At 51.3% G+C, this 26,695-nt stretch overlaps 1 protein-coding gene and 2 long non-coding RNA genes across 4 annotated transcripts in view; 2 read left to right on the forward strand and 1 right to left on the reverse strand.

Moving 5' to 3' along the window:
* LOC109278233 (uncharacterized) overlaps window positions 1–11,147 on the forward strand; it is a 35,234-nt gene extending 24,087 nt beyond the window's left edge. The window contains exon 6 of the long non-coding RNA XR_008419161.1: window positions 8,145–11,147. This is a non-coding gene — a long non-coding RNA (uncharacterized LOC109278233). The remainder of the gene's footprint in view (window positions 1–8,144) is intronic.
* A 2,975-nt stretch (window positions 11,148–14,122) lies between these two features.
* LOC109278236 (uncharacterized) lies at window positions 14,123–15,852 on the reverse strand. Its single transcript, XR_002085554.2, has 3 exons — window positions 15,122–15,852; window positions 14,886–15,003; window positions 14,123–14,698 (listed from the first exon to the last, which is right to left on the reverse strand). It is a non-coding gene; the product is annotated as an uncharacterized LOC109278236 (long non-coding RNA).
* A 2,560-nt stretch (window positions 15,853–18,412) lies between these two features.
* On the forward strand, window positions 18,413–26,139 carry ZNF263 (zinc finger protein 263). Of its 2 annotated transcripts, XM_019468383.2 has the most exons (6): window positions 18,413–19,576; window positions 20,473–20,653; window positions 21,116–21,189; window positions 21,468–21,594; window positions 23,479–23,595; window positions 24,081–26,139. In XM_019468383.2, the coding sequence occupies exons 1-6, from the start codon at window positions 19,190–19,192 to the stop codon at window positions 25,247–25,249; spliced, it is 2,055 nt and encodes a 684-aa protein (XP_019323928.2). In that variant the 5' UTR covers window positions 18,413–19,189; the 3' UTR covers window positions 25,250–26,139. The 2 variants fall into 2 exon arrangements, with proteins under 2 accessions (XP_019323928.2, XP_019323929.2); XM_019468384.2 differs by lacking the exons at window positions 20,473–20,653; window positions 21,116–21,189 and having other exon boundaries at window positions 18,414–19,576.
* Window positions 26,140–26,695: the final 556 nt, after the last annotated feature.

Here is a 26,695-nt window from a genome sequence, read left to right on the forward strand (position 1 = left end):
CTGGTATCCCCTGCGCGACGCCGAGAAGTGGCAGTGGTCGCGGTCCACGGTGGCCCGAGGTTGGCGGACGTGGGTGCGCGGGGGCTGCGCCGCGGCCTTTGCTTCCCCCAGCCCTCCGCTCTGTACGAGCCTGTAGACCTCGTTCACTCGTGTTTACGGCAAGTATTTACCGAGTGCCCCCTGCCGAGGACGGGCAGGTCGTGGGGCACCCTTGCCCCGGGCCCTTGTCTCCTGGCTTCCAGAGAGGGGAGAAAACCGTCGTTTTCGGGTCCTGAGGGGAGCATTGAAAGAAATGGGTCACTCAGCCCGTCGCCAGCACTGCCGTTCTGTTGGTTTTCAAACAGCAAGACCCCTAGGGTAGAGATTCTTAAACCCTTCTATATCATGCGTTTTGAAAAATGTAGGGAAGTGCTGTGAGCCGTAGAGATAATGGTTTTGTTCAGGAAAACACCAGCACCTGCAGTTTCGTGTGTCATTATTTCAGGGGGTTCATGGAGTTCCTGAAGTCCACCTGGGGGAACCTAGTAGGGACCTCTAGCCATAGATGCTCACGTCAGTCGAAGCGCCCGTACTTTTTCATTGTCTTACATATTTCACCTTCAAGAAAGATCTTTGGTCCGCGTATACTGCAGGAGAATCGAGGGAGGAACACTCCACTAGGTGTATCTGTATTGCTAGTTCCAACATTCTATTTGTTTAAGTCCTTCCCATCAAGACTACTTCCTAGTCTCAGGTTAAGCATAACCAGACTGTCACCTGCATGGTAGTGTTGTTACGGAAACTGGTCCGGATCACCCAGCAGAAGAACCAAGCGGCACTGGGAGATCTTGGAAGGCGGGAGGTTTATTTTACACTGGTGGGCTCAGAGGAGATCGTCCTCCAGAGGTCTGAGTCCTGAGCTTAAGCAGCGGGGACAACTTATAGTCTGTTTGAGCACCGCAAGCGGGGTGGGAAAAAAACCCCAGAACAGGAGTCTTGTGGCAGGGACTGGAATTCCCCTATCAGTCCTGTTGGCCGTCTTATAACAGATTTCCCCCTATCATTCCCCCCTTTGATGCCCCTTTAAACGGATATAGGCCGTATTAGAGGGCATCATCTTTATTTATTTCGGGCTGGTCCTTTCTCTCAGTTCCTTGACTTTGGTTGTGACTGTTCCTGACTGGTTTATAAAGTAACATCATTTTTCTCTGAGGAAGATGCAGGTGCCCCTTTTCTTGGCAGTGAGGAGGTCAAGTGCCCGTCTGTTCTGGAGGGCAACTCCTGCCAGGGAACTTATTTGGCTCTGTAGGGACACTAGGGAGTTGGCCACTCGTTAGTCCCACACAAGAGCCTATGTCCCTATCCCCGTGGCTAGCACTGCCCCTAGGAGGACGGGTAGTAACACTGCTCGTTTAGCCCAAGCCTTAAGACTGAAGGGTAATCTAAGCACCAACTTTTATCTTGAGAATCTTTTAATCTCTTTTTCCTGAAGCTTGAGGCATATAGTTTAGTGCAAACACTTCCCCCAAATGGCACTGGCAACCTTACTCGCAGGGAAACCAGCAGACTGAAAGAGGTTACACCACATTTAAGCTTTTAAACCCCCCAGATTCTTCCACAGTGGGGCCCAGATTAGAGGCAATCAAAACCAACAAAACATCCTATCCATAAGAGGAAGGTGATTGCGGACAGGAACCTCTCACTGTTTCCCCAGCTTTCTGGGGCAGCCTCTGCCAATCTGATGGCAAGGAGTAAGAACAGTCTATTTATTTTATAGGACTGGTGAGTCCTCAAGCTTCTGCCCTGCATAGACCAGCCAGCTTCCAGGGTGTGGCTGGAGCAGGGCTGAAGATCGGACTTGGGTCATTCTTCCAAGTCTGAGGCTCCTCGGGATTGGTCCTCTTGACTCTGGAGTGGTGGGCCCGTGGAGTGATAGCTGTGACCCTGAGGGCAGTGGGGGTGGCCAGAATAACAGTATGAGGCCCAGTCCACTGTGGTTTGAGAGGATCTTTTTTCCAGTCTTTGACCTAGAGTGAGTCCCTCGGTGAGAAGTGATGTACAGGGGATCCTAAAGAGATTGGTGCTTTCTCGAGGGTATCGTTGAAACTCATTTAGGGTGGCCCCTAACGCTTGAAGTTGTTTTCTTATTTCCTTTCTGGGAGGCTCCCTAACATGGAGGGGGCCTTCCATATGTTAGTTCAAAAGGGGACAAACCTTGAGTTCCTGGTGTGCAATGGACATGCAGGAGGGCCAGGGGCAACAGGTCCGGCCATGGGAGGTCTGTTTCCTGGCAGAACGTGGCTAAGGTTCCCTTGAGGGTGAGATTCATTCGCCCTACTTTCCCTGAGCTTTGAGGCCGGTAAGCATTGTAAAGCTTTGAGGGAGCTGGTTAAAGTTTGTATAATGTCCACAGGTCCATTTTCACCGTGGATTGTGGCCGGCAGGCCGAACCGGGGGACAATTTCTTCTTTGAACTCCTGGTGGGGGTCGCGGCGCGGATAAGGGAGGGAGCTGTGTCTACCTCCTTATTAGCTGCCACCTTGGCTCCTTTGCTAGACGATTTCCTCGTGCTGTAGGGTCGTCTCCCTTCTGGTGTCCTTTGCAGTGTAGAACTGTAACTTCTTTTGGAAGCCAGACGGCCTCGAGGAGCTTTAGTGTTTCCTCCTTGTTTTTGATCGCCTTCTCCGCCGTGGTGAGGAGGCCCCTGTCTTTGTAGATTGCCCCATGTATGTGTACAGTAGCAAAGGTGTACCGGGAGTCCGTTGACTCGCTTGTCCTTGCTAATGGCGAGAGCTTGGATTAAGGCATGTCACCGCATACCCTGCCTTTCGAACGCCCTCTGTGATGAAACTGCCACCGTCCCTGAACAAGGGGAGGCCTGGGTTCTCTAGGGCCTGGTCACGCAGATACGGGCGGCTTGCGAAAACTTTCTTGGTCACCTCAGAGCAGTCACGATCTGGTTTCTCTTTCTCGGAAGGTAGGAAAGTTGTGCGGTTCAGCGTCCACACTGTTTTAAGAGTGACCCGTGGATTCTTGCAGAGGAGCCCCTCCTATTGTGCTAGCTGGGAGTTGGAGAGGCGTGAGAGATGTGACAGCATGGGGAGCCTTAGTTCTTGTCCCAGGGTGAGTTTCTCTGCCTCCTTAATGAGCAGAACTGTGGCCGCTTGTGCCCTAAGGCATAGTGGCCATCCGCTGCCCCTGGGTCCATCCTCTTCGACAGGGCCAACAGTCTGTGTGAGAACCCTGAGGATGACCTTTTCCTTCTCATGCACAAAGAGGATAAAGGCTTTTCTATATTCGGCAGGCCAAGGGCTGGTTCCTGCCCCAAGGCGGCCTTTATCTCTAGGAAGACAGCTTTGGCCTCCTCTGCCAGACAGGGCATTCTCGATCTGGCCCTAACAGGAGATCATAGAGAGATCTTGCTATTACTGAGAATCTGGGAATCTGGACTCGGCAGAATCCCGCAGCCCCCAGGAATTCTTGTAGCCCCCTCTTAGTTTGTGTCTGGGGTAGGGAAGTGATGACCTTCTTTTTCTCCAGCTCTAGAGCTCTCTTTCCATGATACCTGATACCCTGAGGTCGACAGAAGTTGGAGGAGGGCCCTGTGCCCTCTGTACAATTCTCTTGGGTATTGCTGGCAAGGAGGAGCTCATCCGCATACTGGAGAAGGGTGCAGTGTGTGGCCTCCCTTTGAAAGCCAGCGAGGTCTCTGGCCAGTGCCTCCCCAAAGAGGGCAGGCGAGTTTTTTAAACCCTTGTGGGAGGCACCTCCAAGTCATTTGCATCTGACGCCCTGTGTCTGCTTCGGTCCGCTTGAAGGCAAACAAGCGTTGGCTTGGGGGGGGGGGGCGGCAGGCGGAGGCAGAAGAAGACATCCTTTAAGTCTAGGCAGGTAAACCATCTGGCAGAGCCTGGAATCTGGCCGAAGAGGGTGTATGGGTTCGGGACCACTGCGTGCAAGGAGACGGTCACTTCTTGAACTGGGTGGATACCCTCCTCCCAGCTTCTCGACTGGCAAAAGTGGGGTGTTCCAGGTTGATTGGCATTCAGCCAGCATGCCTGCTTCTTTGAGTCTTGTCAGGTGTTCTTGGATGCCTGCCCTTGCCTCTTGTGGGAGGGGGTATTGCCACTGTCTCTGCGGTCGAGCTCCTGGGATTAGTTCTACAATGACAGGGGCCGGTGGTGGGCAAGTTGGTGGGGGCGGGGCGGGGGTTGTCCTAGGCCCATACAGTGGGGAGGGCAGTCCTGAATTCAGGTGGGCTGCTCGGTTGGGCCTGGGCACAGGAGAACCTCTATTTTTTAATTCAGTTGGAGGCTGGTGCGTCTTTTGGCCCAAAGGTTATTTGGGCCCCCAGCTTTGAGAGTATATCCTGGCCGAGAGGGATAGGGCACTCAGGTAGGTAGAGGAACTCGTGCCGTACCGTGTGGCCCCCGAGTTTACATAAAAGTCATAGTTTGGCCCCCTACTTTTGTTTTGGCTGTGGGCTCATGGGGGCCGAGAAGAAGTGAGCCTGGTCCCCCTCAATCTGAATCTCTTCCTGCCAGGCCTATGAAGTCTTTTTTGCAGGGTTCTTGTGCATATCGGTTGGGTTTCAAGGGTCTTTACCTGGTTGGGACATTTATTCTTTTAATGTCCTTTTTCTTTGCAGTGGGCACATTGATCCCTTGCTAAGGAGGTTTTGGGCTTCCCCCTTTTGGCAGCTGGACCTTCCCTGTCCTTTTGTTGTGGCTCTCTTGTGCCTCGAGGTCAAATGGGTGTAAGCCTCGAGTAGGCTCTCACAATAATCCCCAGGGGATTCCCCTTGGGCTGGGCGGACTCACAGGCTTCTTAGCCCTTGCTCGGATCCCCCGGAGGAGAGCCTCTTGGTACCGGTGGCTGTGGACCGGCACCTGGAGAGTGCTGTGCCTGGCCGAGGGCGCAATCCGGCCACTGGTCCAAGGGAGAGAAGATCTGCTGGGTCCAGAGGTGGTGGGGAGACCGAAGGCGGCGGAGTATCGGGAACCGGGAGGTTCATATGGTGGGGGCAAGATTGGTTCTTCCTCTGGATCGCCAGTGAGACCTTGTGGAGGTTGGGACTTCTGTTGACCTTCCTTGAGCTACTTTGTCGAGGTGACGAAGACCCTAGCCTGTCCCTGTTTGTTGCAGGTAGATCACACGCAAGGGGGAAGGGTTTGGGCAGTCTCTAACGAGGAGTCGATATATGGGAGCTGATCAGGGTACCCTGGGTCTCTGGCGACAACATGCCAGATGTGGCGGACCGTTGGGACATCCAAGGTTCCCTCTGAGGGCCATCCTACACCAACTCACATGAGGTCCTTAACTTGCCGGTGGTTATATTAATTCCATAGTCTCCTGAAAACACCTTTTTTTCTCTGTCCCGCCCCCATAATGTTCCCGTGAGACAGAGGTGTAAGGGTGCCCCCTCTAATGAGGAGACCAGTCAGATGCCTGTCTGGCCGTGTCCCAAAGGAACCTGGGTGACACTTAGCTGTAGCAGTCTCAGCTTTGTGACTTACGATCGGAAAGTATTCCGATGCCGGCACACACTGTGTGCTGTTCACCATGGAATTGCAGATGGGTCCACTCAGACTCCGTGGGCTTTTGGGGACCTTACGGGTGCCTGCCCGTGGAGCCACAGAATCGAACTCAGCAGGCAAGCCAGACCGAGTCGCACATTCACACTCACGTACACATCAGAGGTTGCTACATTCCCTCCCACAGAATGTCTCCCTGTGAGACCCCTGAGGTCTCCGGGGAATGATCAGGTTCCCCTTCCACCACTATGGGTGGGCTGGACAGGACAGAATTGGGTCCCAGGCCTTCCGGTATTCGACCTTGGGTCCAGGGCCTCACCTGCTAAGTCTCCTCAAGTCCGGCAGGAATGGCAGAGCAGGCTGGCCCGAGGCTACCGAGCGGGAGACTGCCGAAATCCAGTGAGGGTGCGCCTTCTCCCTTGCGGCTCCTCGTTCCGTCACCGCCTCTCCATTTTCCCAAACCGGTGGCAACAGTGGGCCAGCGCGGTTGGGTTTCCCCGTCGGGGAACCAAATGTTACATAACCTGGTCTGGATCACCAGCGGAAGAACCAAGCGGCACTTGGAGATCTTGGAAGGCGGGAGGTTTATTTTACACCGGCAGGCTCAGAGGAGATCATTCTCCTGAGCATCAGCAGCGGGGACAATTTATAGTCTGTTGGAGCGGGGCAAGCGGGGTGGGAAGAAGAACCCAGAAGGAGAGTCTTCGGGCAAGGTCTGGAATTCCCCTGTGAGTCCTGTCGGCCGTCTAGTGACAGATTTTCCCCTATCAGTGTGAGGGACACCTTCTTACTCAAATCCTTGTCAACCTTGTGGAACATTCCCTTGCCTGCCACGCTTGGCAATTAGTTAGAAGCCATGAACAACCTGATGCCTATCACCAGACCACTGGCCGAGTAAATTTTGGTGAACCTGTTCCATGGACTGCGCTGCATCTGTTGGAAATGTGCCGTGGTTTTCCACGTGCTGATGTGCAGAGATGGTCACTACAGAACTTGAATAAAAGCGTGTTTATGGTACAATATGGCACTATAATCCCACGTTTGTAAAAAGTGTGAAAAGTATTTTCAGAATTCCAGTATCTGAAGGGAGACAAGAAATAACACGGCACCTGTAGAAAGTAGAATTAGAGACAGGGGCTGTGGTTTTCACTCTGTGCTCCGTACATTTTTGTGGTTTTCAATGAACATTTAAACTTTTTGTGACCCTTGAAACATAGTCCGTAAATATATTCAACATGGGGCTTGAACTCATGACCCTGAGATTGAGAGTTGCATGCTCTTAGGACTGGGCCAGCCAGGTGCCCCTGCTCATTATTCTTTATAACAAAAACTTAAATAAAACCTCATTAACTGGAACGCTTTTTTTTCATTGCAGTGCAGAGGAGTAGGAAAAGGATTTTGAAAATGCAGACTGTGCCCACAGAGAAACACATATGTGAGATTTTCAAATAATATGTGAGGTTTGCCAATACTGGAGAAACAGAACAGACCTGCCTCTGAAGTGAAACACACAGCACAGACCTACCTCTAAACTTAAACACACACACACGCACACACATGCTGCAGGCATCAAGTTGACGCAGATGCAGACTTACGGCCTCAAGCCTTGACTCCCTTGATGTCACACAACAGAAGCCACAATTTAAAAAAATTTGAGCTGAAATGACGGTAAGGCCACTTGCCCAGGAAGGTCTTAGTATTTGCACAACAGCCTTCACACAGGGCGTGACCTAGCTGTGCATCCCCAAGCTCACGTGGCACTTCTGCTTCCTGGAGGGGGTGCCCTCGCACGTGGTCTCTGGGGCTGGCGGTAGAAGCACAGTGGACACTCCCCTCCCACCCCCCACCCCAGGACCATCTGCAGAAGACAGCAGTTAGAAACAGTTCTTAATGCTTCAGGCAGTAGTTAGGAGAAAACAACCTTGTAAGTCAAAGCTAAAATCAGACATCAAAGACCACACAGAACATTTTCCAAGATTGATCTAGTGGTGGCAGGAGGGTATCAAAACACCAAAAATCATAGCTTTGGAACTGCCATGGGTGACGCTTAACGTTGAAGCTAACGTATATTAGCACTAAATTTATGCGTGATGTAAGAATCCTGTGAGTGCCTCATATGCCTTCATGGCACAGGCTCCAGGGCCAGACTGCCTCAGTGAGAATACAGTGCCTACCGTTAACCAGCTGTGTGGCCCTGGCTGAGTGATGTGCCTACCCACTTATTCAGCCTTGAAAAAGAAGGAAATTCTGATACATGCTATAGCATGGATAAATCTAGAAAGCATTATGCTAAATGAAGTAAGCCAGACACAAAAGAGCAAACGTATGATTGTACCTATATGATGTACCCAGAATATTCAAGTTCGTAGAGACAGAAGGTAGAGTAGTCATGATCAGGGCCTGGGAGGGGAGGGGAGTAGAGGGTTATTTAGTGCTTAGACTTTCCGTCCATGATGATGAAAAAGTTCTGGAGATGAGTGCTGGTGATGGTTGTACAATAATGTGAACGTACTTCATGCCACTGAATTGTACACTTAACAGTAGTTAAAATGGTAAATTTGAGGTTACGTTCTACCACCCCAAAAGCCTAAAAAATGCGCATACCCGTTGATTCAGTTATTCTGTGTCTAGGACTATCCTAAAGAAATTACTGGATGTATGCAAAGTCGCACTACAAGATGTCCCTCACAGAATTGTTCGTGAAACCAAGAATTGAAAACAACCTAAATGTCTACCAGTAGAAGAGAGAGTAAGTACAAGTGTCGTATGCCCATCCTGTGGCATACCGTGCATCTGATAAGAGTACGCAAGGCCTGTGCATCTTGATTCACGCGCACTGTTATTTTAAAAAACTGGGAAAATGTGTATCGCATCATACGTACACATAACAAGTACATATACGTGCGTAAACACGTCAGGAAATGGGTAGGATGTACAGCCAGCTGTTACCTATAAAAAGGAGAAAAAGCGACATGAGGGGGTGATGGAAAAGTTTCCCCATTTTCCCCATCTATATTCTTTGAATCTTGTACAGTGACTGTTTATTTATGTACTACTGTGGTTCTGGTTATGTATTGTTGCATAACCAACACCCCAGAAGTTAGTGGTGTAAAAACAGCCTTTCTCCTCTCACAATTTTGTGGTCAGGGTTTTGAGCAGGGCACAACAGGGACAACTCATGTCTGCTCCATGACTGGAGCTTCAGCTGGGGTGGCTCCCACGTCCAGAGATTGCTGGAAAGGAATGGGACGCTTGACTGGGGTTATGTGTCTGTGGCTTCGGTACTGGCTGTCTGCTGGTGACTCCTTGGTGCTTGCCCCCCTTGTGTCTGCTGGGACTGGAATATCCAAGTGACTTCTTCACCTGCGTGTGGCGTGCCTGCGCTGGGCTGTCTGGAACAGGTAGATTGCTGCACGTCCGTCTCTGTCCGTGTGCATCGCTTGGGCTTCCTCATGGCGTGGCGGTCTCAAGATAATCAGCCTTCTTAAATGGCGGCTGGTGTTCTCAGAGGTGGCATTCCAGGAAGCCCCGGGTGGTGGCTTCAAGACTTCTCAGATAGGCCCAGAAGGTCATGTCCACTTCGTTCTGTTGCCCAAGCTTGTCACCAAGGCCAGTCTAGGCACCCCTTGTCAATAAGTAATAAGGAATTTGCGGCCATTTTTAACCTACCACACTTAACGTGATGTTAAAAGACTTTCAACAGGAAATTCAACCTGACCCATGATTTATAGTGACCTTCATTAAAGCAGAGCACACCCACCCCTTTCGTCTCTTTTACCAGTCACTGCAAACGGAGTCTCTTTGGAAATCTTCTACTGGGCCTGTTGCTTCCTTCCAAGTTTCTTATGCCATTCCTCAAATTAATGTCCAGGCCAGTGGTTTTCATCTCTGGCAGCACATTAGAGTCATCTGGAGAGCTTTAAAAAATCTTGATGTCCAGACCAAATACATCAGAATCTCCAGGGGCTGGCACCCAGGTGCTGTGGTCTGAAAGTTTGTGTCTTCTCAAAATTCCTGTGTTGAAATCCTAATGCCTGGTGTGATGGGATTAGATGGTGGGACCTTTGGAGTTTCTTGGGTCGTGAGGGTGGATCCCTCATTAATGGGATTAAGCCTCTTATAAGAGAGACCCCACAGAGCTCCCAAGCCCCCTCTACCCTGTGAGTACCAAAGGTCAGCAGTCTGCAACCCAGAAGAGGTCACTCCCCTGACCATACCGGCACCCTGATCTGCGGCTTCCAGCCTCCAGAACCATGGCAAATAAATTCTGGGGGGTGCCTGGCCATCTCAGTCAGTGGAGCATGGAGACTCTTGATCTTGGGGTTATGAGTCTGAGCCCCACATTAGGCATCGAGATTATTTAAAATAAAATCTTTTTAAAAAAAGAAAGAAATTTCTGTTGTTTATAACCCACCCAGGCTGTAATATTTTGTTATAGCAGCCCAAATGGACTAAGACAGCGGGTCTCAGAAGTTTTTAATTTTTTTTAATGTTTATTTATTTTTGAGAGAGAGCGTGTGCGCACAAGCACCAGCGAGCAAGCGGGGGAGGGGCAGAGAGAGAGGGAGACACAATCCGAAGCAGGCTCCAGGCTCTGAGCTGTCAGCACAGAGCCCGACTTGGGGCTCGAACTCACGAACTGTGAGATCATGACCTGAACCGAAGTCGGACGCTTAACTGACTGATACCCAGGCGCCCCCTCGGGTGTTAGAAGTTTTTAAAGCTCTGCAGATGAATCCATTGTTTACAAGAATCGGAACCACTGGTCTAGACTGTGAGTAACTGACCCGGCACCAGCGGTTTCAGAAGCGGCTGCTTAGCACTTGTCAGCCAGCAGTCCTCGTCGGCAAAGCGATGGGTTGGCTGTACGCACCTGGTCATGGAATTGCGAGAAGCTTTGGCTGATAGTGAGCCTGCGTCCTCCCTTTCCAGGGCTGAGCGCTGTGCGCCACGGAGCCCGCTCGAGCTCTGCATCTTTCACCCTCTGGCCACAGCCAGCTCCGAGGATGAAACGTCTTGGTGAGCGGCTTCTGTCTGTGCTGGGTCTGATGCTTACTCTCTAAGTCCTCTGCCCAGGGACCTTGTTGAACAAAACGGTTGTAAGGACAGAAAGCACGGCACTTTCTGAAATAGCTTCAGTCCCACGGGCTGCCTGCTTGCTTCCCAGGGGAAGCTCTACGCTGTTGGAGCTGCCTGATGGAACTGCAGAGGGAACTTGCAGACCCTGAGTTCCCGGGAGGAGACAGAGGGGAGCCTTTGAGAAGTACAAGTCTCGTGTGAATGGCTCGTCTGTCTGCCAGGAGGGTCTTGAGGAAAAAAAATACAAAGGCCCGAGGGGTACTGCCAGCATCGCAGAGCAGGCGGGGTGGACAGGAAGCCGTGCCAGGGCCAGGACCCCGGGTCCCCACCTCTCGCATTCCCTGCCGCCCTCCCCGCAGCAGAACCTGCAGCTTTCTTTCTTCCCTTTGTTGTTGGAAGAGACTTCTTCTTGTGGCTGGAGCACACACCCTGCTTCAAACCAACAGCCGGAGATTGGCTGGAATAACCTTGGGAGATAGATAGATTTTTAATAACACAGAACATGAATGCCGATGTCACCATCCCCCATAATTAACAAACGTGATGTCTACTTGCTTGATTTTGTTACTTCTATTTTGTGAGAAGGCACCTCCGGACTGTTCACGTGTTGAGAGCCTACGTGTGGTGCCCTGAGGCAGCCAGACTACTTCCGTGGGCTTCTCGAGCTCATTCCTCTAGTCAACCAGGTTGGCGGGGGGCCCTCTAGCATTTGGACAACCCCGAGAGAAACCTTGAAGAGGAGGGACTCCATCCTGCCCAGGGGGAACTATATTGTCCCAGGAGATAAGGCAGTGGAAGGGTGCCCCATCCCCGAGCACACGGCGAGGGGCCACTAGTTCTTTCCTGCTGGCCTCCGCTCTCCCTGCCCCCCAGGCAAGGGCCCCCATTTGGGAGAGATGAAAGAGTTTGTACGGAATGCAAAGTAGGCATGGACAGGCCTCTCGGGGGCCATTTGGTAAGGTCTCACCTTCATGAAAGGTCTCACCTTTTTAAGTTCTTCCCACCAAAACACCTAGTTGTGTTCTTGTGTTGGATGTTAAAGATGCTAGATGCAAGCACGTAAACTATACCACACTTTTTATAATATTTAATTTTCTAGGAGCCTTAAAAAATGTGGGGGGATAGGCTTTGCTAGACCTCTAAGAAGTCCTGTCTGACCAACTGGAAAAGACAGGTTGGACCTGTCTCATTCTGGGGATAGAAAAATCCCCCATCTCTGGTGTTCAAACACCCAGACTTGGGGGCTGACGGAACTGATCCTAAGTGCTGAGGAGAGGCAAGAGCTGAGCTCCCCTTTCCACGTTGTTCTCCATCTTCAGCGGGCCCTTGGGGAGAGGAAGCACGGAGCTGGGCCTGGAAGCTTAAGTCTGAGCTGTGGGTGTTTCTGAGATTATTCTGCCCAGATAACTAGGCTAGGAGAGAGAGAGGATTTCAGGACAAGTACTCATTTCAGAATTAAAGATCACAGAGTTTCCAGGAGGGCCCTTTGGACCTTTCTTGAGGAACGTGAAGGTGACTGCAGGTGCAGGAGGGCCAGGTGTACTGTCTCTTGCCACTCCCCTCCCATGTTGTGAGCCCCTTGGCCTAGTCACCAGTCTCTTCCCTGATTTCCTTGATTTTAGCCTAGACAACACACTGTGAAAGAATCCCTGCAGATTCTGGAAGGTCACAATCGAAAAAATCTTAACGTGGTCCCTGCAGGGTTTTTTCTGCTTTCTAGAAGATAAACAGCTATGGCATCTTTGGGAAGACAACTTGGCTGGAGTAAGGGATGAGGCCTCTCCAAGGCCCTTTGGCCTCCTGTTCTCACTGCTACCTTTAATACCTAGGGAGCTGTTAACAATTGCTATATAAAGTCCCTAGAATGTTTTTGTTTGCTTTTACAACCTCTTAACAAGGGAAGAGGAAGTTCAAAAAAAAAAAAAAAACCACACACAGGGAGGCAGAATGGGAAGCCACCCAAACTCCTCCATCTCACTTCCCCTTCACATAAGCACAAGGGTGCTTCCAAAGATCCAAAAATACTTGAGAGGTCCAAGAGTACATTTATGTCCTACAAATAGAACCCTTCTTGTCTAGGGCTTTGGGGACACTTAACAAGCCTTTTCTATAGGAAAACCTATATGAACTTTTCAAAGCAGAGTAGAATGAACCTCATGTTCTAATCAATGCAGAAAAAAATCTTGGGGGGGGAGGCGGTGCTGAGAGAGCGCACACACGAGCAGAGGCAGGGCAGAGAGAGGGAGAGAGAGAGAGAGAGAGAGAGAGAGGGAATCCCAGGCAGGCTCCACACTGACAGTGCAGACCCTGACATGGGGCTAGATCTCACAAACCTTGAGATCATGACCTGAGCCAAAATCAAGACTCAGATGCTTCCCCAATTGAGCCGCCCAGGCGCCCCCTGAAATTTGTTTTAAGAGGAAAATTTTCTTGACCAGTTGACCAACTCTTGGCTTAAAGGGGAAGTAAAATAAAAACTGCAATGACAAGCTATTTTGAAATGATCGATAGAGAATGTTGTATATAAAAATTATGGGAAATAAAGCTGTACTTTGAGGAAAACTCATAGCCTTAAATGCTTTTATCATTAAACAGAGATTAGAAATAAAATACACTGATATTTATTGTTCTCTACCCTGTAAGACCCAGTCATGTGTGTGATGTTGATGTAGGTATATCAGGAGAGCAGAAGAGGACACAGGTCAGAACAGGATTATAACTAAGCCTCCCAGCTAAGTCAACTGTGTTTGGTGCTAAAAAGAAGTTCTAAACAAAGTACCCTGGGAGCCCAGAAGAAAGTTATTCTCACTTGCGGTGAGAGCCAGAGTCAGCTGTTCAGGGCCTGTGTCACAAAGATCTTTAAAGCTTTGTTGAGGAGTCTGTGCTTTATTATCAGGACAGTGGGGAACCACTGGAGGAGGGGTGTGTGTGTATGTGTGTGTAAAGACTTTTATTTTTGTTGCTGCTCTTTTGTTTTGTTTTTCTCTTTCATAATAGTTTCCCAGATGTGGAACTGCTTGATTAAAGAAAAACAGGGGCACCTGGGGTGCTCATTTGGTTAGGGATCCGACTCTTGGTTTTGGCTCAGGTCATGATCAAACAGTGTGGGAGTTTGAGACCTGCATCTGGCTCTGTGCTGACGTAGCCAAGCCTGTGTGGGATTCTTTCTCTCTCCCTCCCTCTCTGCCTTTCCCCCACTCACAAGCTCTTGCTCTCTCTCTCTCAAAATAAATAAATAAATAATAAATAAAGAGAAAAAACAGGGCGCCTGGGTGACTCAGTCAGTTAAGTATCTGACTCTGGCTCAGGTCATGATCTTGAAGTTCATGGCTTCAAGCCCTGCATCAGGCTCCACCCTGGCAGTGCGGAGCCTGCTTGGGACTCTCTCTCCCTCCCTCTCTCTGCCCCTCTCCACTCGCTCAGTCTCTCAAAAATAAATAAATAAACTTTAAAAAAAATGAAGAGGAGAAACATTTTAAGCTTCTTTTAAGTTTATTTATTTTGAGAGATAAAGAGAGCATGAGTGGGGGAGGGGCAGGGAGACAGACAGGTAGTGGGAGAATCCCACGCAGGCTCCACGCTTAGCATGGAGCCTGACTCAGGGCTCCATATCACGACCGCAAGACCATGCCCTGAGCTGATATCAGACACTTAACCGATGGAGCCACCCAGGCACCCCCAAATTTTAATTTTCTTAAAACACAGTCACACTGCTTTCCATAAGATGTAGTACATTCACAGGATCTCTCCTCTGATGGGAGATGTTAGCGTTTACAAAAGTCTGCACGAAGGGAGCTTTGCCCACAACCGAGGCACCGGTGAGGTTCTTTTCCTGAATGAGTCCCCTGGTGCTCAGAGAATCTAATGTTGAGAGGTTCTTCCTGGTTGGAGTTCTCAGGGCTTTCTTCCTATAGAGTGGTTGGATGCTCTATAAGTTCTGCTAAGTCTTAGGATTTCCACATTGGTTTTCTAAAGGTTTTTAGTCTTTTTTGTAAAGTAGACCCTTGGAGAGCATTCCCCCCTAAAGTTACAGTGAGTGGATGCAGAGTTTCCAGGTTTTTTCTGCTTTGAAGAAGCTTCTTTATCTTCTCTCCTGATCTTAAAACCTGAGAGAAGAAATGAAAGTTGAAAATGTCACCCTGTCCCCAGGGGAAAGAAAGTGAGGGCGAGAAAAGGGGTTTATTAAACCAGTAATGGGATGACAGAAAGTCCTAAGTACATCTCAAAGCTTTTTACATCAATTGAGTCCGAAGTTTTCTTTTCTTTCTCCCCTTGTATGCAGTGAACACTCACCTCATCTTGAAGCCAAATCCTTGTCTCATTTCTTTGAAATTCTGCAGTCCCTTCGCCCGTGGCTCTTCTCTGTGCTCCATGGGAAGCCCAGGCCAGGCTTTGGTACTGGATATTCTGGCTACAAAAAAGACAGGAAGCATGAGAGTTTGGCTCACGACTGATTGGGAGGGTGATTTCAGGACGATTTCTAGGGCAGATGGCCTCTCTGTATCCATTTCCTCTTAGGATCATTTCACCTGAAGCCTCTGTCAGCAGTATTTCAATATTAAAACAAAACCAAAACGAGGGAAACTCCTTTTGTGTTCAATTCAAGGCTGTTGTCCTCCAATCTGTGAACAAGGAGTGAATTAGTTCTGTGTTAAAATCAATGCACTAGGGTGCCTGGGTGGCTCGGTTGGTTAAGTGGCAGACTATTGATTTTGGCTCGGGATGTTACCTCATGATACGTGGGATCGAGCCCTGCGTCTGGCTCTGTGCTGACAGCGCAGGGCCTGCTTGGGATTCTCTCCCTCTGCCCCTCTCCTACTCTCTCTCTCTCTCTCTCAAAATAAATAAATTTAAAAAATTCAATGTACTAAATGTTTAGTTTTACGTTATCTTTTGAATATTTTGATAAGAGAATTATTGAAGTTAGGACTGAAGTGTGATGTCAGTCTTCCTAAAATTCTGACTGTGTCAAACCTGAGAAACATTTTCTTATTGAGTTCAAGAGAAGAGAGAAAAAGCGGTAAAAGCAGGAATTTGGGAACTGAGTCCTGGATTCATTTCAGTTCAGAGATTTTCAAATAAAAATCGATATGTGAGCTGGGTTGGCTGGTGACTGGCAAATGCCGTCTTTACACGTTTCTTTTAGCTGCAGCCTAGAAGTGGGTTATCTTGAAGTTCACTAAAACAACCCTCTAACCGTGTTTCTGGCAGTCCAGAGACAGCTGGTGAAATCGTGCCCAGCTCAGTTCCCTGCTCTATCCTAGCACTCTTTCCCTCGCTGAGAGCCGCCTCTTCTGTGCCCCCTCCTCCCCTCCCCACCTCCCCCCACCCCCGACAGAGTTTATTGCTCTGCAATAAAATGTGGGTTGGTAAGTAGTCATTTATGATCCACATGGAGGAAAATGTTTAAATATTAACGTTACCAAACAATATTAGCAAGTTAATGTTAATCTGAAGAAAAATGTAAATTCTAGAACACTTTACCAAAATATAGGAAGTGGAGCAAAATGCCTTATTTTATACTTCCGTGAAGAGAAGCAACACATTTCAGATTAACAAAAAAAGAAAATGCTTTTCAAATGAAATGCCGTTTAAAGTCACCGTTTTGTTTATGATTGGACTGCAAAGCTAAGACTAAGATCAAAGCGTGATTTGGTATACGTAAAAGTACACCTGATCCATTGATCACAGAAAGCTGTGGTCTAGTCAAGTGGGACGAAACCAAAGCCAGGGTGAGTGGCAGATAGCAAGCAAAGGCTTAGGGTGGCAGAGGCCTGGAGGCCAGGGCACCCTCAGGCCAGAGGCAGGGCAAGAAGCAGTTCAGACTGCTAAGAGCTGCTTGTCTGTCGGCTCCCTCGCCAGCAAGCACGGACCGGAAGGTCTTAACACTGTGTGTTTCATCGGATACCGGTTTGCAGACCACACACAGAGACAGCTGCCCCACTTGAGTGCAAGGGAATCTAGAAGGCCTAGGGAAGGCCTGAAAGCAGCTCCAGAGACAGAATCTAGTGCCCATGAGAGCTAAGGCCAGGATTAGTAGGGGCTCTTTATCTGAGATTCAAATGTGTTTTCTCTGTGATAGTCAGGGAGCCACCTATCACTGAGGACAAGAAAATGGAAGCGAGTAAAATGGTTACTGGAGAGCATACTTACTTCCCTTAACTTACTTTTCACCGAAGACCTAAACTAGTGGTTCTTAATCTTTTTGGTGGTTTTGAGAACTTGACGGAAGCCATGGATTTGCGTCCTAGAACATACACATATACATGCAGTATTGTATAAAGTAACAGAAACTTCAGAAGATCTCCAAATCCATCAGTGTGACCCTCTAGAACTGTGATGGCCAAAACAGTAGCCACTAGGTGGCACTTAGCAACCCGAGCTGCGTTTCAGCATCCCCGCAAGTTATACTGGACGGTGCCGCTCTATAATTTCATGGACTCTGGGTTAAGAACTCCTGCCCCAAATGACCCCCTGTAGATCTACTGGCCTGTAACCCCACTCCTAGTAACACACCAGCTATTTTCTATGTTTGAATATAGATAGGCCTCAAAAAACGGAGGAAGAATACTAACAGTAATTTTGAATAACAGTCCATCTTGCTTCAAGTCCCCATTAATAACCTAAACCTAGCAGATGATTCATTCTTCCCATCTCCAGGTATGTGTAGTTTCGCAAACATTCTCATGCCCCCGCATCCTGCAATAAAAATCCAAGTGGCTTTTCTGTGACATAGGGTGAGACTTCAGGAGTTTACTGTGCATTACTAGCATTCACTGAGTTGGTACTAATTGCCAGGTACCGTTCTAAGCATCCTACACGTTAGCTCATTTAATCCTCACCAAATGTAAAGTGAAGATAGGCTTATCCCCTCAAAACAGATGAGGGAACTGAAGTTTGGGGGTCAGTGAGATTGAGTAACTTGTCGGAGATGACGTAGTAAATGCCAGCGAAGTGACTTTTAGGTTAGAATCTGTAGTCTCCTGAAATATGTCGAAAACAGGAGGATGGCCTTAGAGGACTCTGAGGCCACATGTCTCAGCAAGGGTTTCTGAGATGGACCTATACCGGCCTGTGTGCTGAGGCTGCTGAGGTCACATTTGCCACCACAGCGGTGGAGCCCTTTCCCTCTAGTGGAACAAGAAAAAACCGAAATACTCAGGACTCTCTCCACCCAGTCGTCCAAAGCCGGCCTCTCTGTCCCCACTTCACCCTTTTTACTATTATGGCAGCCTGGACTTTAGCGACGGACTAGCTGCGTGACCCTGGACAAGGGTGTTCGCTGACACTCGGTGCCGTTGTTACAGGGGGATGATAACAGCATCTACGTCCTACAGTTTTGAGTGCTGTTAGGGTCCAGCTCTATTAGGCAAGCGCTCGATAAAAGGTTACTGGTTGTCACGATTTACTCCTGCGACACTCTCCGGAGCCCACGGGCCCGACTGTCGCTAGAGGGAAGGGAGGAGCTGAGCCCACTCTCCGGGTTTCCTTCCGTTCCCCGCTCGCAGTGAAGTTCACAACTTTCATCACAAGATCTAGGAGGGAGCTGAATAACGACCCCGCCCTCGCAGGGATGGACAATAAGCAGCACGTCCCGGGTCCCCAGGAGCTCTCGTGGACGCCCAGCCTGCAGGACCCTGACCGAGCAAGAGATGGCCAAGCGCGCCCAGCCCCGGGACCCCAGCAGCGCGCCGGAAGCACTGCCGCGGCCCTCCGCTCTCCGCCCCTGCTCCCGGCACCTGCCTCGGGCGCAGGCGCGGGCCGTGCAACGGACTACATCTCCCGGCAAGCCCCGCAGCGACGCCGACCCGGGCCGGTCTACAGGCTTCCCGACCACCCGGCGCCGAGAGGCGGCGGAGAGAGCCCTGGCTTGCGTGCTTCTGAGGCCGCCGGGCTAGAGGGGCTCTCTCGTGCAGCCCCGAGTAACCAGAGCGGGTGGGGACTGCCTTTAAATCCGTTATGACCGGGCAGTGATTCTCAAGCTTGTCTGTAGGGGAAGAGCTTGTTAACAATTCGGGTCGTTTGGCCCCACCCGACACTGACGCGCTGGATTTCGCGTGGCTCGGGTTTTCACTTTAGTAAGCTTTCTGGGAATTCTGATCGGTAGTCAGCCGGTCACGCCCGCCTCAGGCATGTTTTCCTCTAAACTTAGCTGCCCTGCCTCTCGTCTCCAATTGGCCGTCGCTCGCCCCGTCTCCGCAGGCAACTCTTCCCCTCTGGTTGGTCGGCGGTGAAGTCTGTGGCGAGACCTGACCCAATGGGCGCTAGAGTTCGCAGATCGTGACCCGGAAGTTGATCCTGAGCCTGCGCCGTTGGCTGTGGACGCCTAAGCGCGCCGGGACTTCCGGCGTGCAGCCGAGCGCCTAGGCTTGCGTGAGTCGGAGACGAGAGTCAAAGCGCGGTGTTCAGCTGCTGCTGCGGGGTGGTCTTGCCGGTTCCTGGGTAGGGGGCCGGCGCGACGGCGCCCGTGATCGGCTGAGGCCAAGGCACCGGAGCCGGCTGCGCCCGGGCCGAGGCTGGGCTCCGCGGGGCCCGGGAAGCCTTCTCGGGCGGGTGCAGCTGGTTTCGGGGCCGAGGTGCTCCGGAGGGGCCTGAGGATGGCGTCGGGCCCGGGCTCCCAAGACCGGGAAGGGCTCCTGATCGTGAAACTGGAGGAGGACTGCGCCTGGAGCCAGGAGCTGCCGCCGCCAGATCCGGGGCCGAGTCCCGAGGCCTCCCACTTACGCTTCAGAAGGTTCCGCTTCCAAGAGGCCGCCGGGCCCCGGGAAGCCCTCAGCCGGCTCCAGGAGCTTTGCCATGAGTGGCTCCGGCCGGAGCTGCGCACTAAGGAGCAAATCCTGGAGCTGCTGGTCCTGGAGCAGTTCCTGACCATCCTGCCCCAGGAGATCCAGAGCAGGGTGCAGGAGCTGCATCCGGAGAGCGGCGAGGAAGCGGTCACCCTTGTGGAGGGCATGCAGAGAGAGCTTGGGAGACTGAGACTTCAGGTGAGAGAAAGAGCTGTCTTCGGTTCGTTTGGCCCCGAGGACTAGGACATCGCGGCCGCCCTGTTCTCCATACCTATGTGCTTGGTGCCCTGAGTAGACTTTACACGGGCAAGAGGTCTTTTTATAGTTCAGTTAGGAAGATTCATTCTCCAGGTTTTCCCCGGCAGGACAGAACCAGCAGTGAAGAATGCCCTCTTTCCCCATGGAGGCAGGGGGTGTGCATTCGTGTGACCCCCCCCCCCCCCCCCCCCGGAGTTAATTCGCAGGGTCCAAATCCTCACTCTGGTCTGTAGCAGTTTTGCGACTTTGGGCAAATTACTTAATTTCTTTAGGCTTCGGATTTGCCACGTAGTAAAGTGAGAATGACAAAACATCTTCCTAGGGTTGTTTTGAGGGTTACGGGGAGAGTATCACGTGGTTTTGACCCCACTGCTGGCTAATAGTGCTTCATGGCTGTTAGCTGTTGTCAGGTTGGGTTCAGTAGCCTGGTCCCCTCTGCGGAGCTCGGTCGGGTTAACGGTAGATTGCGAAACACGGTTTGGCACTGAGGCTCCGAGGGCACCGGTCCCCGGGGTCGGTCAAGTTTAACTTACCCTGAAGTGAGGAATGGAAGCCTGTAGATACAATGGGGGGCGGGGGGAGGAGGCAAGAGGGAGTCAGGTGTGCCGGAGAGCTGTGTGGGGAAGGTGTGCCCCGGGGGCGGACGTCTTCCGCTCCGACGTTCTCCAGCACTCAGGGGATCAGAAAAGCGTTAAGTGGAAACCACGCTCCTCTCTTGCTGGACCCAAAGGGATCGCCGGTAGTTCTCCGTTGAAGGCTTGCCCCCAGAATTCTGTACTAATGTCCCTTCCTCTCGGGCCCTGTTATGATGATGAGTGATGTGGGTTGGTTCCCAGGTCACAAACCATAGGCGGGGAACAGAAGTGCTCTTGGAGGAGCCTTTGCCTCTGGAAACGGCACGAGAGTCACCGAGCTTCAAGCTGGAGCCAATGGAGACTGAGCGAAGCCCTGGCCCCAGGCTGCAGGAGCTGCTAGGCCCCAGCCCCAAAAGGGACCCCCAGGCTGTAAAGGAGAGGGGTGAGGAACAGTTACCTGGGCTGGGGGGAGGGAGGAGGGGCTTCCGGGCCGTTCCCTGACACCAGCAGGTGGCGGATCACCGCCTAGGTGAGGGAATTTCTGACCTCAGGGTTCCCCGGCGTGGAGTCAAAGACCTAAACGTGGTGGTCTGGGTTCTTTGGGGGATGGGAGCGGGGGCGGGGGGATCTTTAAGTAAGCCCCCGTGTATGCAGAACAGAGACGTTTAGAGCTTTGAACGATGGAGGGCTTGACTGCTGCAGGCCGGCGGGGAAGTCGCCTGGTGCTCTTTGCCCACCTCCGCCATTTTGGGTATCGCTTTGCGACGCCTCCGTTGCCGCCTTTTGCTCCTTGTTCGATCCTGAGCGGAGACTGGGTGTTGGGGAATGGATACCGTGTTGTAATAATCCTTGGGCTCCCGAGAATTGCAGATGCCTTTCTCATCATGATTTCTGTCACCTTCAGCATTGTCTGCTCCCTGGCTTTCTCTCTTTCCTGCTGAAGGAAACATGGAAGACAAGGAAATGACTGGGCCCCAGGTGATGTGGAAGTTCTCGTTGTCTCCCCCCGGCACCCCTCCCCCCAGTCGTTCTTGTGGGGACGGGGTCTTCTTTGCCTCTTGGAGAGGATCCTTTGTCCCGCACCACGCGCCGCCTCCCCGCCTTCTTTATTTCCTCCACACCCCACTTGTGGGCCTGCACCCTCCTCCCCCATGAAGTGTGTCCTTGGCACCCTGGGTTTTGCCCCTGTAACTCATGACTCTGCTTGAATTGTTCCTGGCGCCTCGGGGGCTAAAGGAGATCTTGTGCTCTTTCAGTTGCCTGAGAGCTTAGAGGACGTGGCTATGTACATCTCCCAGGAGGAGTGGGGGCATCAGGATCCTAGTAAGAGGGCCCTCTCCAGGGACACGGTGCAGGAGAGTTATGAGAATGTGGACTCACTGGGTAAGGACTTTTTTTCCAGGCATGAAGACTCAGCCCTTTCTGACCAGGGGCCTGTCCCTTCGCCACTCACTTCCTGGACGGAAGTTCCGGGTTTTGCCGGAACACCTCCCTTTCTCTAAAGCACCCCGGATGAGGATCCGTTAAATATCTGGCGGTTGGCACAGTTGGCAGACTTACGGCCCCCAGCCGCCAGAGCCAGAGGCAGGGACTCTGAGTTTTAGTGGACTTCCCGGGGCAGAACAAATCAAATCCGCTGACAACCACCCCCCCCCCCCGCCCCCCGTCACACACACTCTCCGTTCAGCCTCCCCCACCCCGCCATCGCACACACTCTCCGTTCAGCCTCCCCCACTCCACCCCCCCTCGCACACACTCTCCGTTCTTGATGCCTTGCAATTTTGAGATGCTGATTCTTCTGGTCTCACTCATATTTTCTGTGCTTCGTTAGTATTCCTAGGCCCTCCTCCACCTTTCGGGGGGGCACTGGCATCAACATTCCAGTTCAGCAGCTATCCCAGCCCTTAAAAATTCAGGAAGGAGGGGGGAGGCCTTTTGGGAATTTGAAAATTTTTATATATATATAAATATATACATGTGTTATATATATATATATATATATACACACACACACACACACACACACACGCACACACACACACACATGTATATAATGGGATAAATAAGATGTATCTATGTGTTAAACTGTTATGCAGAGATTAAAAATGATGCCTATGAAATATGACAAATGACAGCTGGATCTAGGTAGAGCGTATACAGACACTGTGTAATTCCTTCAACGTTGGATGTATGAAAATTCTTACATTAAAACGTTGTGGGAAGTCTTTTTTTTTTTGATTCGTTTTAATGCTTTTATTTTTGAGACAGAGACAGCATGAGCAGGAGAGGGGCAGAGAGAGAGGGAGACACAGAATCCGAAGCAGGCTCCAGGCTCTGAGCTGTCAGCAGAGTCTGACACGGGGCTCGAACTCACTATCTGTGAGATCATGACCTGAGCTGAAGTCGGCCGCTGAACCGACTGAGCCACCCAGGCGCCCCGCAAGTTGTGGGAAGTCTTAAATAACAGCGATTCTGTGTACGTTACGACTGTAGCCATACTGACACGTGGCAGAAAAGAGTCACACTTTGTTTTCATACATCCGGTCTTTGTAAAAAGAGGCACAGTTATCGGTTCACTTGCAGTAACTCTGCATAAGGGTCATCGCTGGGTTTGGTTCCCTTCACTGGGACCTTCTCCAGGCTGTCCATCACCAGGCCATGGTTTGGTGCCCTGAGCTGAGCCTAGCTCTCAGTGCTTCGTGGGAAGAGAAGTTGGGCTCACGAGTTCTTGGAACTAAACTGTTTAAGGTCCGGGTTTGTTGGGATTGGTGTGAGGTTTTAGTTTTAGCGTCGCGCAGGAATGGCGCTCCTAGGCTTCAACCTCCGGGGCATCTCAGAGCCCCAGATTTCTTTCTGATGGTCCACCACGTTACGTTTTATCCTGGAGTTGTCTTGTGGAATGTAGTTCTAGTTTATATTTATCTGTGAGAGTTGGGGCTCTTTTATAATATTAAACTAATTCCGCAAGGACTGATCACTCGAATCACGTTTGGTTGTTTTAATGACAAAAGTGTACATTCTCACTGCAAAATATCCCAAGTACTACAAAAGCGTAACAAGAAAAAAAAGTCACAGTCCCCCTCCTCCAATTTCTTTCTCTGGAGATAACCACTGTGAACAGTTTAGTGTATTGTCAGACTTACTACTGTCGGACTCCGTGTGCCTTGTGTGGATATGTCCACTAAGCGCAGGGGCCAAGACCGTCTTTGTTTCTTCTGCCTGGTAGAGGGAGTGGTGACAGACATCTGTTTCTTTCGTTGTGAACAGAGGCTCAGGTTCCCATTCGGGAGGCCCTAAGTACCCAGGTGGAACAAGGAGGAAAGCCATGGGATCCCAGTGTTCAGACTTGCAAGGAAGGCCTGAGTCCCAGAGGCCCAGCTCCAGGTAAGAAGGAACGGAGGTGAGCAGCCTGCCCAGCTAGACTCCCACTGTCGGGAGGGAAGCCCTCAAGCACTGGGGCGGAGGGCTAGCCCATCACCGCTGCCAGGAAGATGCATTGCTTCCCGTCGCCCCGCTGCCCATTTCCATCCCACGGTGCCCAGTGTGAGGGGGCACTCGCTCCTGGGGCCCGCCCCAATCCCAGCCTTGCTCCAACCCACCCATTTCCACAGGGCAGAAGCCAGAGGCTCAGTTGTAGAGCGAGTCGGGGGCCTGTACAAGCGAGGTCAGGACTGGTCTGAGCTCTGTTCCTTTGCGACGGCCCCAGCTTTTATCCTCTCTAGGGTATTTTACCTACATGGGGAAAATGGGAGACTGAGATAGAACCAGCCTTTCTGGACGTCTGGCCTACAGGGAGGAGCAGGTCTGTGGGATTTCCTTTTGTCTCGTGTAGGAATAACGTAGGGGTTTGGTTTCTCTCGCTCTGCCAGGAGAAGAGAAGTTTGAGAACCAGGAAGAAAGTGCTCAGTCCCTTTCCCCCGAGAGCGCCCACCCGCAGGCGCTGCTGCCTGGCCAGGCCAGAGGGGAGGTGCCCTGGAGTCCTGAGCAGGGAAGGCCTCGGGACAGGGCAGAAGGGCACTGGGAGCCTCCCCCAGAGGAAGGGATGGAGCCGTCCTTAGTGGGGGCCACAAGTTGCAGAGAACAGGGGCGACCGAAGGAATCGCAGCCGAAGAAGCTCCACTTATGTCCCTTGTGCGGCAAAAATTTCTCTAACAACTCGAACCTAATTAGGCACCAGAGGATACATGCGGCAGAGAGACTGTGCGTGGGCGTGGAGTGTGGCGAAATCTTTGGTGGGAACCCGCACTTTCTGTCACCACACAGAGCACACTTGGGAGAGGAGGCGCATAAGTGCCTGGAATGTGGAAAGAGCTTCAGTCAGAATACCCACCTGACTCGCCATCAGCGCACCCACACGGGGGAGAAACCCTACCAGTGTAACGTCTGTGGAAAAAGCTTCTCTTGCAACTCAAACCTTCACAGGCACCAGAGGACGCACACCGGCGAGAAGCCCTACAAGTGCCCCGAGTGTGGGGAGATCTTTGCTCATAGTTCCAACCTCCTCAGGCACCAGAGGATCCACACGGGCGAGAGACCTTACAGGTGTGCCGAGTGTGGGAAAAGTTTCTCCCGCAGTTCGCACCTCGTCATACATGAAAGGACTCACGAGAAAGAGAGGCTTTACCCCTTCTCGGAGTGTGGGGAAGCAGTGAGTGGCAGCACCCTCTTTCTTGGCAACCACGGAACCCACAAGGCAGAGAAGAAACTCTTCGAATGTTCGACCTGTGGGAAAAGCTTCCGGCAGGGCATGCACCTCACCAGACATCAGAGGACACACACGGGGGAGAAGCCGTACAAGTGTAACCTCTGCGGGGAGAACTTCTCTCATAGATCCAACTTAATCAGGCACCAGAGAATTCACACGGGAGAGAAACCCTATACCTGTCATGAGTGCGGAGACAGTTTTTCTCACAGCTCCAATCGCATCCGTCACCTGAGAACCCATACGGGAGAGAGACCCTATAAATGTTCCGAGTGTGGAGAGAGCTTTTCTCGGAGTTCACGCCTTATGAGTCACCAGAGAACCCACACGGGATAGAAACGGCGGCATTTCTTTCTGGCCCAGAGAAGGTGGCCTACTCACAGGGCCCCGTTAAGAGCTGATATTCTCTGCCCAGCCGACCAGATCATCTGTTTTTAAGGTAATTACTCTAAAGAGGATCAAGGTGGGGGTCACTGTGAGGGAGGTGCAGGGGCAGCAAAGGCTCAGCCTAGAACTAGAATGCCATTCTGCCCGAACTCCTGAGGGTGTCGAGTCTTTGAGGTGACCTGCTCCGGACAGAGTCCTCCGTGAAGTCGCATGTGCCAGGGCGCACTGACTGCCTCGGTATACTTAGGCAGGTTGTGACTTGGGTGCCTTACCGTGTCCATTGTCCGTCCCAGCGACTTTGGGGATCCATGTGATTTTCTGATACTGCTTCCTCACTTGGAATGTCCAGCAGGGGCGTTTGGGCTCCTGAGGCCCTTGGGACAAAAGAAGGGCGGAGCGTTCTGGAAACCGGCTCAAGGCCACAGAAGACTGGTTGGTGACTTGCGGCTCCCTGAGAGCCCTGGCTGGGAAGCCGTGGGCAGTCCGGGGCCGTCACCACAGCGCCTCTCTGGCCGGAGTGCCCGCGCCCAGGCCAGGCACGTAAACGTCACCTCAGGCAAAAAGGAACCAGAGACCTGAGGGAGGTGGTGAGAAGGAGTTTGCAGTTCGGCACAGGTGTCGGCAGAGGAAGCCAGACTGTGGATTAGTTCACCCTCGCAGAGATTAAGACTCAGTCCCCCCTCTGTCCAAGAAGGAAACAGAGCTCTGGAGTCTTCAGAGGGTTCCACGAAAGATGGGTTCCCTGGGAGGCTTTGCAAGTGTGGATCCTGGGGAGATTAGGGATCTTGCTTTTCCTTGTTGAAAATATGTTTGGACGGTAATAAATGTCTTCAGGAAATAAGAAAGTGTGTGACTCTTCTTTGAGGACCTTTTGTCTCGGCCTCCAGTGTTGACTTGTCTCTTGTCTGCTTTGGCTAGAGGACCTGCTTTTTCTGTCTTCCTGGGTTGGTCAAAGAAGGTTCCGATGAGGTTGGCCGAGGACAGATTAGGTGGGGTGCGGCCCTGGCCGGGCTCCAGGTGAGGACCGCTTTGTGGTAACAAAGGGTCATGCCCGGTAGCTGTTTGGGGTCATAAGGGTCTTCTAGAAGGTTTCTTTCCTTTCTGTGGTGGACAGCAGTAAAATTGTCTTTGATTCTTTGTTGGGAGTGTTTACTTTCTTGTGATGAAGCTGAAGGAAAATCTGGCTCTTCCGAGCCTGCATAGAAGTGAATTAAGCCCATTGATGGAGGGAAGATACAGGGGAGGGCACATTTTTTTTTTTAGGGGAAGCATTCTGTTTTAGAACGGGGAATTCTAGGAGTGTGTTGTCATAAGAAAGAGGTAGAATACCAGAAGTAGTCTAGGAGTAGGAAAACCTCTCAGGATTTGGCCCTGGAGGAAGATCGCTAACTGTTT

This window comes from Panthera pardus, unplaced genomic scaffold (genome assembly GCF_024362965.1).
Source record: "Panthera pardus isolate Hobbes unplaced genomic scaffold, ASM2436296v1 HiC_scaffold_4, whole genome shotgun sequence".
Lineage (NCBI taxonomy): Eukaryota > Metazoa > Chordata > Mammalia > Carnivora > Felidae > Panthera > Panthera pardus.